This window comes from Schistocerca serialis, chromosome 2 (genome assembly GCF_023864345.2).
Source record: "Schistocerca serialis cubense isolate TAMUIC-IGC-003099 chromosome 2, iqSchSeri2.2, whole genome shotgun sequence".
In the NCBI taxonomy this organism is placed as follows: domain Eukaryota; kingdom Metazoa; phylum Arthropoda; class Insecta; order Orthoptera; family Acrididae; genus Schistocerca; species Schistocerca serialis.
Window position 1 is genome coordinate 684188552 of NC_064639.1, and position 15328 is coordinate 684203879.

General features: G+C 40.5%; 1 protein-coding gene across 2 annotated transcripts in view; it reads left to right on the forward strand.

The window, feature by feature from the left end:
- The window catches only part of LOC126457810 (lysosomal acid glucosylceramidase-like), a 394424-nt gene that overhangs the window by 276193 nt on the left and 102903 nt on the right, over positions 1–15328 (forward strand). The window contains exon 3 of one of the 2 annotated variants that reach the window (XM_050094423.1): positions 6791–6932. The exons of the other annotated variant lie outside the window; for it this stretch is intronic. Within the exon in view, the coding sequence (XP_049950380.1) occupies positions 6791–6932 (142 nt within the window). The remainder of the gene's footprint in view (positions 1–6790; positions 6933–15328) is intronic. 2 annotated transcript variants of the gene reach the window in all.

Sequence of the window (15328 nt, forward strand, 5' to 3'; positions counted from 1 at the left end):
CGGCGATCAATTTCCTTAAATGGATATCTATAAGTAGGGTGTTTATGTATTGGACATGCACAAAAATTATTAATTTTTGCACTTGAAAGGAAATACCAAACGTAGTTCATAAGAAAGGTGCTACACAAATCAGATAATTAACTGCGTACTGATATATCTGGATGTTGTACTGAAATGGTCACAGATGTATGAACGTTACTGTGATATCTGACAAAAAGTGAAGAAAACAAATGGAAAAAGAAAACCAATTGACGTGGGTCTTCTTCAGTTAGTATTCTGTATAACTCAGTACCACTCCAGAATCCGCCAACTACCACTTTCAATGCGATCTACTTTCTCACTCAACTCACATTAGACATCTCCCAAACTATATGTGCTAATCGTTAAATTCACACTGTCTATAACAAATGGTAGCATTCTGTTCTACACACGACTCAACACGTTCAGAGAGACAGTGCTGTCAGCACCAGATTGTCAAACTTAGCTCATGAGGTTAAAACACTAAAAGCCGCATGAACTATGTTTGTAAACCTGATGATGAGAGCACTGTCCCTCTAAACGTGTTGTTGAGTCGCGTGTAGGACAGAAAACGGTTGAATGCTATCATTAGTTAGTGTTGCTGTTGTGTTGACTACTGTGGGCGTCAGCACCAACACAAACAAAGAAGGAGAGAAGTTATGACGACAGGAATCCAAAATGATCTGTACATAACACTTGCAGATTAATAGAACACTTTATTTCTAAAAAGGAAAGGAACATAACTTCTCGTTATGAGGTGGCTTGATGTGCTTCCTGTGGCTCCTACATGCACTTCATTTTACACACGATTACTGCCCGCAGAACACAGGCAAAGTACCGTACTCAGTACTGATGCTCTCGATATCTGTGACTGAAGTGAACCCGACCAGCGATGGGCGGCTGCTTAAGTCAGCGTTGACAGAGGGCACTGAACTCTGTCTTCCTGGAGGTGTGGCGCTGCCCACTCACGTGCGGGTCTGGGCCTTCTTAATGATGTTTCACGACACTGTGCTGGAAGGTGTGAAGTCAATGCATTAGGACTGCAGAGTTACAATATAACAATAGGTACCTCATATCTTTGAAGTGGATAATATCAAGTCATATTATCAGCATAGCAAAACTCAACGAATGAACGCCTCCCAACGAAACTGGACCTCACTAGACATGGTGCGGTTTGATCTAGAGGCAGGGAAGGTAGAGAAGAGGGTCTGAATATCCTGAGCACAATGGGGTGTGCCATATGTATGGAAACCTCAGAACAACCGAGCTTTTCAAGATCAAGAGGGAAGTCCTGTTGTTTACTGCTCAGACTGCGTGGCAGCACACTCTTTACCTGTGAAACTAACAATACATCATCAAACAGATAAACCGACATACCTCGGGGTCGTACTGGACTGGTCACTGATGCACAGTCATTACTACATGAAGACTCGACTCAGAGTCGCAGCAAGAAAATACATGCTGAGAAACCTTGCTAACAACAGATGGTGAATTATGCCGAAGGTGCAGAGAACCGCCGCTCTAGGCAGTGTGCTTCTCCACTGTGGAATATGCTCGCCTTGTGTGGTCCATATCTGTACATGCCAAAAGCTTAATCGCAATATGTCGACATATAACTGGCTGTATGAGACCCATGCAGCTCGATAAACTGTACAAAGTGGCTGCACTTTGTAACCAAACCCAGTGCTTCCACGTGTGACCGTTTCGCCTTCGTATTTCAGATGTGCGAATAACGTGTAATCGAACCGCTTCTAACCTTACATAACAGGGAAAGGAATGCTTTTGAACTACAAGCGTGACAAACTTTAGCTGGATGACTAGTTAACATTGCTTACTATGAAAATAATAATGTGCAGAATAATTTTCTGTATCATTCTGTAACGTTGGCCACGCTACGGAAAGTGAATCCATTTAGCGGTCGGGTTTACAACCGCCCACATCTACGACTGACTACCTGCCGGGACCTTCGTCCCTCCCGCTCTGATTATGTGTCGCTCCTCAGAAAAATGCAGCTTTTAGTTCGCACAGTAGAGCATTCTGCACAACATTACACTGTTTTTTTTCCTAACGTTCACAATAGTCTCTAACACAAATATTGACACATGTCACCTGACAGAATATTACTATTAGCAAGACACCTATTTATGTTTTAAACTTCTCTCCAAAGCGTGGTGTGGATAACAGGATTCGAATTTCAGGCTTGAGATGCCACACAAGTTATGAAGCGATTATTATTAGAAGTTACTTTTATATGACACTGCAAGAATATCGTAACACTAGTCACAACGATCTTTTGACCGTACAAAGTGACACGGAATTTACATTTACCAAAATGGACAGGGGCCTTTGGATCGGTATATGACTTTGGGACAATGATTCTAACAAATGCCGGCCGCGGTGGTCTCGCTGTTCTAGGCGCTCAGTCCGGAACCGTGCGACTGCTAAGGTCGCAGGTTCGAATCCTGCCTCGGGCATGGATGTGTGTGATGTCCTTAGGTTAGGTTTAAGTAGTTCTAAATTCTAGGGGACTGATGACCTAAGATGTTAAGTCCCATAGTGCTCAGAACCATTTGAACCATTCTAACAAATAATTTTAACAAAACTATATTAGAACTTTGGCAAACCATGGCGTTGACAGTAACATTTTGATAATGAAAATTTGGATAGGCTCTTCACGTCTCCAGTGGTGGAATTAATTGATAACTACCACCCACCGCGGTAGTCAAGTTAACTTGCTGCATCATGCCTCCATATTCCATCACATAAGATCAGTCAGATGTTCTTGCTTTCTGACACTAAATAAACTGGAGGCGATTTCATGAACCATAAACCACTGGCATACCAAATGTGAAACTCTTTCACTCTGAATTGTTGTTGCTTAGGGATCAGATCGCCAGGCATTGCACTCCACGATTTCTGCACTATCAAAGTTCGACACCAACTGTTCTGGTTTTCCGTTCTTTCCTCCCTTGTGATGCTCACGCCAAAATCATCCAAAAGTCTGGCGCTCAAACACATAGTGACTTCCCTAATTTATGATTTTATTTTGTTTAACTGAATTACATGCTCTAACACCTTCAGAACCTTACAGTCAGTACATTTATAACTTACATTCATCTCTATATTTTATTTTTCATAAAATTATCAATTTTTCTCCAAATACTCTTCTTCCAGCGAACATTAATCACAAACATTATACTTGTGCTTACTGGCATAGTTATAATGGTTTCCTCAAGACTACTCTTTTGTATAAGTTCGATCATTTTATTCTGTCGATTTTCGCTTCATACTGTTTAAATAAATAAAATTTTTTAGACATTGCAATTTGAATTTAACAGTATCATGCACCTTACAGACCTCAGCTTCCGATTATCTTCTGGCAAACATACAGAGAAGCTTAAGCATGCATTGAATGAACATCACTCCATATTATGTCGATCTCATGATTTCTCGTTGATCTAATGAAATCAGAAACCAAAGAATATTTCCTTAAAGGAACAAATATAGTCACCAAACTAAACCAGTTACTTCTAGTTGCCTTTGATTAGCTTGATATACGGGAAGAGTCACTGACTATTGCCATCTAGAATAACTCCGAAAGTATGACAGTAGCTGAAAAGTTTGTGAGACCAAAGTTGCATGGGATAACGGGGGCCGTAATATGACATTGGTTTTTGTTGCTAGGTGAGGTCGCGTCAGAGATATGAAGGTCAACTTTGTTTTTTAAATGGGATGCTATAGTTTGGTACTTATTTTCTGATAGCGGCTATCGAGACTAATCAAATGATGTGTAACAGTAAGGTCTTTGAAGGTCAACGAAGGTCAGAAAGGTGGCATGAACGTCCATTTACATAAGGTGTTCGAAGTGATAACCACTGGTATCAATGCAGTGCTGCAATCTTCTTATCAGGGATTGAGTGGTATTCCTAATCACTTGGGCACTTATCGAAGCACATTCTCTGACACATCACTCACGTATATCGTGCAAATAGTAATATTCGCTGAATACGGCGTATCCGTATAACGTGCCGTTCACATGTAAACACCATTCGACGGTTTCACAATGCAACGCTAATAGGAACGATGAGACTAGTATCGTCGAATCAAGCGAATGTGAATGATGTATTTAATAGAAGAATAAATCGATATGCTTCTCATTTACGGAGAATGCCAACGAAATTCAGTGAGGGCTAGAGACTTATACGCTGAATGATATCCTCAACGTACTCACCCTAAATGTCGTACATTCAAATATGTGTATGATAAACTGAGAACAAACTAGATCCTTAACGCATCGGAAACATGTTCGGCAAAGAAAAATTTACTAACGAGGAAACGAAAATTGGTACTCTTGCCACTGTGGGTCGAGATCCTTATGTCAGTTAGCGTCACATCGCAAGGGAATCTGCCATGATCCAGATAAATGTCATCCTTACCATATCAGTCTCCACCAAGAATTAACTGGTACGGATTGTATGCGTCGTATTGAATTCTACTGATGGGCTCAACTTCAGATTCCGAGGGACGACACATTTCTTAATTTGATTTTATTTACTGATGAGGCTACATTCACGAACCATGGAAATGTTCATTTGCATAACATGCATTATTGGGCAACTGAAAATCCATGTTGGCTGCGGCAAGTTGTACATCATAAACCGTGGTCGGTGAATGTATGGTGTGGGATTATGGAGGATAGAAATATATAATCGAAGAAAGCTTAATGGTAGGTGGATAAGTGCCGATGTGATAAGCAATACCACTCAATCCATGATAATAAGATTGCAGCACTGCATTGATACCAATGGTCATCACTTCGAATACCTTCTGTAAATGGACGTTCATGCCAGCTATGTGACCTTCGTTGACCTTCAAAAACCTTACTGTTACGCATCACTGGATTCGTCTCGGCAGCCGCTATCAGAAAATAAGTACCAAAATATAGCATCCCATAAGAAAACAAAGTTGACCTTCATATCTCTGAAGCGACCCCACCTAGCAGCAAATACCAACGTCATATTATGGCCCCCATTGTCCCATGCAACTTTTGTCCCACAAAATTTTCAGCTTCTATGAGACCTTCGGAGTTATTCTTAGTCGCAATAGTTAGTGAGCTACCCTGTTTAAACTGCAGGAGAGGGTTATTTCTAGTAATATTGTCACCATCAACTCAAATAAAATCCTTATCGGGCAAACTGGTTCTCTACCAAAAATATTCCATACGTTCATATTTTCTTCATAAGGCGGAAATGCGAACTGTACTCAACACCGGCATCTAGCTGGGTGCTGGTATCTGCTCTTATCTTGGTCTGATGAAGGAAAAGAGCGAGATAGGTTTCACATGATCGTTGTTTTAGATATCCATATTGATTCCTGCAGAGGAGATTTTCAGTCAACACAACAGGCACTCGCACTTACCGCCTACGTACTTGTAACAGCAGACTTCCAAGAGCAGTTAAAGATATCTGTTGCATTCATTGACTAACAGCAGTGTACGGCACTATTTGGAATCACGGTTTCATTTACACTATACCGTCCCAAGAAATAGTCCATCTACTGAATGACATGTATAGCAACAGATCTTCTGAGATCATCATAAGTAATGGAAGAAACAAACAAATGAAACCTAAAGAAGGGCTACCTCAAGGAACCGTTTAACATCACTCGTAGCCAGTCTGTATATCGCCAACACGTCTGGTTGTCTGTAAAATTCGGGTATGCCGATAACTGGGAAATTGTAGTCAGACACAGAGACATGGAAACAGCGTAAAAAGTGTAGTCGAAAGATTTAAGCACTCTTGTGCAATAGTTTCGTGAATGGAGGCTTCTTTATTGTTGAAGCAAACCATAAGTCGCATGTTTACACCTGATCAAATGGTTAGGCAGTTACGAACTTCTTGCCTACAGTAAACGCTAACAAATATCGATGTGAATCTGCACAGAACTTACGCTGAAGTGAACATAACGATGGTCGCCGCGAAACTTCGGACCACAAGTAACTTTCTGCAAAACTCTATAGTACCAGATGAGATCCTCAGCCTCTACCCTGCGAATTTCATCTCTGAGTATGGACTACGCTGATGCGGAATATAGTGCATCAGTGTCGCTCAGTAGCGCTCTCGTGAAGATGTAGAACTAACATGTACCACGGGGATAATGTTTTGAAAAACAATTCGTATGACTACCTATTGGCTCCATAGACTTGGCCAAATTCACTTACTCCAAATTCATCGCGACCATGCTCTATTCAGAAAATGCAACAAAATACAAAATAATCCTTTGCTCCCAACCAACCATACACTTATATGGAAATATACTGCTCTCCAGTGCCACACCACACTTCCAAGCCAGCGAACTATTTGTCGACAATTTTAACATTACCAAAATGTAGTGCACAGTTTGAAAAGTCCTCACTAATGTGCGTGTAAGATCTCCCCTGTATCACAAAAAAAAACCTGACTTTCGACTTACACCAGAAAATATGTACCAACTTCAGTAGGTTAATAACAAACCATGGAAAATGTGTGTCCTTTTGTACGACTGAAGAAAGGGAGCTTCATCAAAAAGTCAATATGATGCCAATAGGCAAACCACAGCAGAATTCCCTTGACAGTCATATTCTAGCTATCTGACGTCCCTACTGATATCCAAGATGATGTCGTATACATAAGAAAATATGTGACATTTATAATTTATGTACTTTGCGTCTTATGTAGAAGATCATACAAACTGTGCTATGACATATGCTAACTAAACTTTTGCATGTCTACAGAGCTGCAGTCCGGGGTGGTGCACCTGCGGGTGGACACGAGCCATCAGTTCCAGCAGATGCTGGGCTTTGGCGGTGCCATGACAGACTCCACAGCCATCAACATCAGGGAGCTCAGCTCGGCCACCCAGCAGCACCTGCTCAGGTAGGGCCAACATCACCCACACCCACAGCTTGTTTCACACGTAACGTGTTACCTGACAGGGGACACTCAAATTCCAGTTAGGCTCGTGACATTATCATGTTTACAACAGAGATAGAAAGAGATGGACATAAAGAGTAGGTGGTCCTACACTACAGTATTTTTACAAGTGAAGTACTGTCACTACTTACATGTGTAGCTACATTCAAATATCACTCTGCACATTTGTTGGCACAATTCATTGCACAATGTCACTTTGCTCCTATTTCTTGTATGTATTATTTTTGCAAATAAATTATATATATACAACAGGGGAAAAACAAGTCAGGAAATTTCTGCTTATTCAACAATTACAGTCAAAAAATGATACACCGCTTTTATTTTTTTTATACTACATTTCGTAACTTTAACCAATTAATAAAATGTCATTTCAAAGTGGGCTCTACTCTCTAACAATGACAATTTTTGCCCTAATGGCTACTATTTTACTCTTAAAAATACACACGAATTTTGTGATTTTGTATCATGTTTAGATTACCTTACCCTATGACAGAGGAGATGATAATGTTCATGGTGAGAGTAACAGTTCTCTTATCCTGATCTGATGTCATAGAGGAATGGAAATTATGACTGTGAGCTGTATGGTTTGCATCGTGATAGGTATGGAAATGGTAAATGGAGGCATTAGGAAGGAGAACCTAATCACAATAAAAGTAATAATTTTAAGAAAGACAGAGGTAGGTTGAATGGTAAACAGTTCTGTCACAATCGATGTTATATAGGAAATGGTAGAGATGGTCGCGGAATGATAGAGATTCAAGTCCACAAATTGTTGGGAGTTCGAACAGGCAATCCATGGAACAATGTTCACTTGGGGAGCCTGCAGCCACGTCATTTCCAGTTGCTGATGGCAGGCGATTTGGGAGCTGCAAACATGACGATCAACAGATGCGAACAACTAAACAGGTTGAATTTTGAATGTAATAGAGAAACTCTACTTACTGAGAGACATGTAAACATAAATTCTTTGGTGAGTCAAGTGCTACAAATAAATAATAATGGAGCTATTCTGTCTTGTGTTTTGGACATAGGTAGCCAAGTTTCTGTGTTGAATGATCTGCATTTTAGAGTTGCGAAGGTGTACGTTGATGGCCTGTTCTTTCTCTGCGTTGGTCTAAGGTGAAAAGGGCAGTTATTGTGAGAAGTGCGGAGGTGTAGTGATATGTGTATATTCAATTTATTTGTCAAGGTTGTAGGTTTTCTGCAAGGTATATGACTGTGCCAAGGTTGGATACTGACACAGTTGTAGGGACTAACTTTTTCTGATACATCATGCAGTGATGAAATTGGGTTATGGTGAAGTGCTTTTGAAGAGTAATGATGCTGCACTGAAGTTGAGTTTTGATGAATGTGTGCTTCAGAAGAAGAGTTCGAACCAATGTCTTAAACTTCCCATCAAATTGGAGTTCTCTTTTGAGTCTAGACCTATTGTGAATTTGATTCATTTTTATACAATTCTGTTACCATATTCCCAGCGAGTTTATCATACTTTACAGGAAAAATGGTGTCACGGTGGCTGTACAGAGGCGGCAGACGTGGTAATGATATGCAATATATTGAATAGGATTGGGGAGAAGAGAAGTTTGTGGCACAACTTGACTAGAAGAAGGGATCGGTTGGTAGGACATGTTGTGAGGCATCAAGGGATCACCAATTTTGTATTGGAGGGCAGCGTGGAGGGCAAAAATCGTAGATGGAGACCAAGAGATGAATACACTAAGCAGCCGGCCGCGGTGGTCTCGCGGTTCTAGGCGCTCAGTCCGGAGCCGCGCAACTGCTACGGTCGCAGGTTCGAATCCTGCTTCGGGCATGGATGTGTGTGATGTCCTTAGGTTAGTTAGGTTTAAGTAGTTCTAAGTTCTAGGGGACTGATGACCACAGATGTTAAGTCCCATAGTGCTCAGAGCCAATACACTAAGCAGATAAGGATGTAAGTTGCGGTAGGTACTGGGAGATGAAGAGGCTTGTACAGGATAGAGTAGCATGGAGAGCTGCATCAAACCAGTCTCAGGGCTGAAGACTACAACAACAACAACAACAACAACAACAACAACAATGTTTCATGTACTATGAGCCTTGTTCTACAGGTGCATCTACATCTATACCCCACCAGCAAACTTTCAGCACTTGACAGATCATACTTTGTGCACCTGTGTCAATTCCCCCCTTTTCCTGTTGTGGTTGGCTATCGTTCCTGGGAAGAACAATAGCTAATAAGACTGTGTATGAGCTCGAATCTCTTTGACATTATCTTTGTGGACTTGTGTGGGATATATGTACTGTATATTGGTTGACTTGTCTAGGAACAACACTCTCAAATGCTAGTTCGCTCTGTGATACACAACTCCTCTCTTGCAGCATTTGCTACTGGATTTGGCTGAGCATCTCTGTGACATTTTCGCGCTTACCAAATGAACCTGTGACGAAACGTGCTGCTCCTCTTTGGATCTTCTCTATATACTCTGCCAGCCTGTCTGGATCACAGACTGTTGAGTAGTATTCAAGTACTAGTACAGTGAGTGCCTTATAAGCTATTTCCTTTGTTGATAGGCTACATTTCCTAAAGGTTCTTCTAATGAATCTCAGTCTGTCTTCTGCCTTACCCACAACTGATTTTATGTGGGCTTTCGACTTCAAATTGCTCGGTACGAGTACTCCTAGACAGTTTAGGGAAATGACTGCTTACATTGATTGTTCTGCAATCCTGTAATCACACAGCAATGAGGTCTTTCTGTCCATGTATTCGTAATACGTTACATTTGTTTATGTTAAGAGTCAATTGCCATTCCCTGCACTCAGCATCAATCCTCTTCAAGTCCTCCCGCATTATGCTGCAATATTTCAGCGTCAAAACGTCTCTGTATACGACAGGATCATCTGTGAAAAAGCCTCAAGGAAATTTCAACGTTATCTACTAAGTCCTTTATATAAACTGCGGAAAGTAACGATCCTATAACACTCACTTAGGAATGGCCGAAATTTAATTTTATTTGAAGACGTCTCTCTATTGCGAATGTTGTGCTGTATTCTATTTGCTAGGAACTCATCGAACCAATCTCACTATTGTTCTAATATTCCATACGTTCATATTTTCTTCATAAGGCGGAAATGCGAACTGTACTCAACACCGGCATCTAGCTGGGTGCTGGTATCTGCTCTTATCTGGGTCTGATGAAGGAAAAGAGCGAGATAGGTTTCACATGATCGTTGTTTTAGATATCCATATTGATTCCTACAGAGGAGATTTTCAGTCAACACAAACGCCATGATAGGCGAGCATAAAACGTGTTCCAAAATTCTACAAAAGTTAGACATCAGAGATAGAGCTCTGTAGTTTTGTGCGTCTGTTCGGCGACCCTTATTGAAAACAGTAATGACCGGAGCCTTTTTTCAATCACATGAGAAAGTCATTGACTTCTTTCGTTGACGATAACTTGATTGCTGAAGATAGCTGGGAAAAACGTAATAAGATATTGGACAAGCTCTTCAGTGTATGCAAAGCGTATAGTGTCACTACAGAAGTCAGAATTCATCGAGAGACAGGTGATATTTCTTGGAAACATTGTATTCTACCTGGTCCAGATAAGAGTGAGACCACTTTTATTTTTCCTCTTCCCACAGCGAGGAATCACAGTAATGTATTACCCTCTATCAGCTATTTGTTACTCTGAACACTTTGTCTACACCACGAGTGTGCGTACTGGGATGCCGAGGCACAACCAGAATTTATATTTTGAAACAGATTCTTTTGGAAGATCTTCTTACGTCACATCTTGTTCTGAACAGATATTTCTTTGTAGGCTCAGACAGTTCTAAGACAGATATTGGCTCTAAATTCTCATAAGAATTTCAAGTACGTGGAGTATCGTAATATTGCTTTTGCAAGCTAGGTGCTCACTAAGTGTGAGCCCAACTATTCTGTCACTAAATTTGAGGCCCTGGCTGTTGTTGAGGTTTTGTGAAATTCAGATATTATTTGTACGTTCAGGTGATCAAGGGCTGGCTCTACATATCACCATGCTTTCGACATTTTTCTGAGTACATGGTTAACTCATGACCATTTAGCCAGGTGGCCGCTGTATTTACAATATTTCAAATTCACTATTAATATATTCCTGACGAAGATAGTGTCATTGGTGATGCTTTTTCAAGATCTCCTATGGGCTTGAATACTGGCACCAAAGATGATCGTAATGAAAGTACTTTCACTACCTTGTATTCGAAAAAGGCAGCATTTGATCATTTCATTATGCGTTCAGCTTTAGAATAATACAAAGGAACAGGATAAAGATCTGTCATTGAGAGAAGCGAATATGAAATGAAGAGATCAGAATAAAGTTAGAATTAAATAGTTTTTCCTGTTAAAACAAATGATTTTGCTTAGGAGAAGTGTTATAAATCTTTCACACTGGGTTGTGTACATTATTGACGATTTAGTTATCAGACTGATATGGTATATCACGTGAGGTGTGCACACTTTGGGTCAAAGAAATGCATTTGCAAGCTTCATAGGAAATGCTACTTTCTAAACATGGAGAAACTATTTTGTAAAGTTCTGATTTCATGAAAATTTTGTCAGAAGGCGAAGCCACATATGAAACTTTATTTCCTACCATTCTCTCAAGAATGAGAGAACTTACTGCGGTAGAGTTCTTTGGCCCCCTTGCAAGAATTACTCAACTTCATTCTTTTTTTTTTTTTTTTTTTTTTTTTTTTTTTTTTTTTTTTTGCATTGATTGAGCTGCCTTACAAATTTGTCTCACTCACGCCCTTGAGGAGAGGTACTAATCACTCTGCCAAACGTGCATTTCTGAATAATGTTTTGCATAAAATGGTCCATGTTAATTGGTTTTCCTCAGAAAGTGGTCCACAGATCATATTAGTAGTTTGAAAGTGTGCTCTGTATAATACAGGTATAAGGACATTTTACGTTTCGTCATTGTTGTTGTTGTTGTTGAGGTCTTCAGTCCTGAGACTGGTTTGATGCAGCTCTCCATGCTACTCTATCCTGTGCAAGATTCTTCATCTCCCAGTACTTACTGCAACCTACATCCTTCTGAATCTACTTAGTGTATTCATCTCTTGGTCTCCCTCTACGATTTTTACCCTTCACGCTGCCCTCCAATGCTAAATTTGTGATCCCTTGATGCCTCAGAACATGCCCTACCAATCGGTCCCTTCTTCTTGTCAAGTTGTGCCACAAATACCTCTTCTCCCCTATTATATTCAATACCTCCTCATTAGTTATGTGATCTACCCATCTACTATTCTTCTGTAGCACCACATTTCGAAAGCTTCTATTCTCTTCTTGTCCAAACTATTTATCGTCCATGTTTCACTTCCATACATGGCTACACTCCATACAAATACTGTCAGAAACGACTTCCTGACACTTAAATCTATACTCGATGTTAACAAATTTCTCTTCTTGAAATACTCTCCTTGACATTGCCAGTCTACATTTTATACCCTCTCTACTTCGACCATCATCAGTTATTTTGCTCCCCAAATAGCAAAAATCGTTTACTACTTTAAGTGTCTCATTTCCTAATCTAATTCCCTCAGCATCACCCGACTTAATTCGACTACATTCCATGATCCTCGTTTTGCTTTTGTTGATGTTCATCTTATATCCTCCTTCCAAGACACTGTCCATTCCGTTCAACTGCTCTTCCAAGTCCTTTGCTGTCTCTGACAGAATTACAATGTCATCCGTGAACCTCAAAGTTTTTATTTCTTCTCCATGGATTTTAATACCTACTCTGAATTTTTCTTTAGTTTCCTTTACTGCTTGCTCAATATACAGATTGAATAACATCGGAGAGAGGCTACAATCCTGTCTCACTCCCTTCCCAACCACTGCTTCCCTTTCATGCCCCTCCACTCTTAGAACTGCCATCTGGTCATCATCATCATCATCATCATCATTTAAGTCTGATTATGCCTTTCAGCGTTCAGTCTGGAGCATAGCCCCCTTATGAAATTCCTCCATGATCCCCTATTCAGTGCTAACATTGGTGCCTCTTCTGATGTTAAACCTATTACTTCAAAATCATTCTTAACCGGATCCAGGTACCTTCTCCTTGGTCTGCCCCGACTCCTCCTACCCTCTACTGCTGGGTAACCTTGCTTCTCCCATTCGTGTAACATGACCCCACCATCTAAGCCTGTTCGCCCTGACTGCTACATCTGTAGAGTTCATTCCCAGTTTTTCTTTGATTTCCTCATTGTGGACACCCTCCTGCCATTGTTCCCATCTACTAGTACCTACAATCATCCTAGCTGCTTTCATATCCGTAACCTCAACCTTGTTGATAAGGTAACCTGAATCCACCCAGCTTTCGCTCCCATACAACAAATTTGGTCGAAAGATTGAACGGTGCGCAGATAACGTAGTCTTGGTACTGACTTCCTTCTTGCAGAAGAGAGTAGATCGCAGCTGAGCGCTCACTGCATTAGCTTTGCTACACCTCGCTTCCAGTTCTTTCACTATGTTGCCATCCTGTGAGAATATGCATCCTAAGTACTTGAAACCGTCCACCTGTTCTAACTTTGTTCCTCCTATTTGGCACTCAATCCGTTTACATCATCTGGTTTCCGTACAAATTGTAAATAGCCTTTCGCTCCCTGTATTTTACCCCTGCCACCTTCAGAATTTGAAAGAGAGTATTCCAGTCAACATTGTCAAAAGCTTTCTCTAAGTCTACAAATGCTAGAAACGTAGGTTTGCCTTAACTTAATCTTTCTTCTAAGATAAGGCGTAAGGTCAGTATTGCCTCACGTGTTCCAACATTTCTACGGAATCCAAACTGCTCTTCCCCGAGGTCGACTTCTACCAGTTTTTCCATTCGTCTGTAAAGAATTCGCGTTATTATTTCGCAGCTGTGACTTATTAAACTGATAGTTCGGTAATTTTCACATCTGTCAACACCTGCTTTCTTTGGGATTGGAATTATTATATTCTTCCTGAAGCCTGAAAGAATGTCGCCTGTCTCATACATCTTGCTCAACAGATGGTAGAGTTTTGTTATGACTGGCTCTCCCAAGGCCGTCAGTAGTTCTAATGGAATGTTGTCTACTCCCGGGGCCTTGTTTCGACTCAGGTCTTTCAGTGCTCTGTCAAACTCTTCACGCAGTATAGTATCTCCCATTTCATCTTCATCTACATCCTCTTCCATTTCCAATATTATCCTCAAGTACATCGCCCTTGTATAGACCCTCTATATACTCCTTCCACCTTTCTGCTTTCCCTTCTTTGCTTAGAACTGTGTTTCCATCTGAGCTCTTGATATTCATACAAGTGGTTCTCTCTTCTCCAAAGGTCTCTTTAATTTTCCTGTAGGCAGTATCTATCTTAGCCCTATTGAGTTAAGCCCTGTACATCCTTACATTTGTCCTCTAGCCATCCCTGCTTAGGCATTTTGCACTTCCTGTCGATCTCATTTTTGAGACGTTTGTATTCCTTTTTGCCTGCTTCATTTACTGCAATTTTATTTTTTCTCCTTTAATCAATTAATCTCAATATTTCCTCTGTTACCCAAGGATTTCTACCAGCCCTCGTCTTTTTACCTACTTGTTCCTCTGATGCCTTCACTATTTCATCCCTCAAAGCTACCCATTCTTCTTCTACTGTATTTCTTTCCCCCATTCCTGTCAATTGGTCCCTTATGCTCTCCCTGAAACTCTGTACAACCTCTGGTTCTTTCAGTTTATCCAGGTCCCATCTCCTTAAATTCCCACCTTTTTGCAGTTTCTTCAGGTTTAATCTACAGTTCATAACCAATAGAGTGTGGTCAGAGTCCACATCTGTCCCTGGAAATATCTTACAATTTAAAACCTGGTTCCTAAATCTCTGTCTTACCATTTTATAATCTATCTGATACCTTTTAGTATCTCCAGGGTTCTTCTATGTACACAACCTGCGTCATATTACCCACAATCTAATCCATATGGGTGCACCAGGAAAGATCTTATAAAATCATGTAGATTTCATAGCCAATGGTGCCACAAGACATGGGAATCGTATATGCATCATTTTGAAGAAATTCTAAATCACCTTTCAAATGGATCGACAACATTACAGCTGATTCTAGATGTAAAAACTCAGCTTGCAGTGGATAAAATCAGGAAAATGTACCTTTACCAGCGTCTGCCAGGTTGAGGCATGCAGATGTAGTAAGGTTAACTTTAAAAAGTATTAGGATGGCTGTCGAGATGCACAATAAAAACGACAAGCGTAGTAGGCCAGCGAAGTCATTCAGAGTACGGAAAAACGTATTAATGAAGTCGCACAAATCATCCAGCAAACGGCATTCGTTGGTAAGTACGTTTATTTGCAA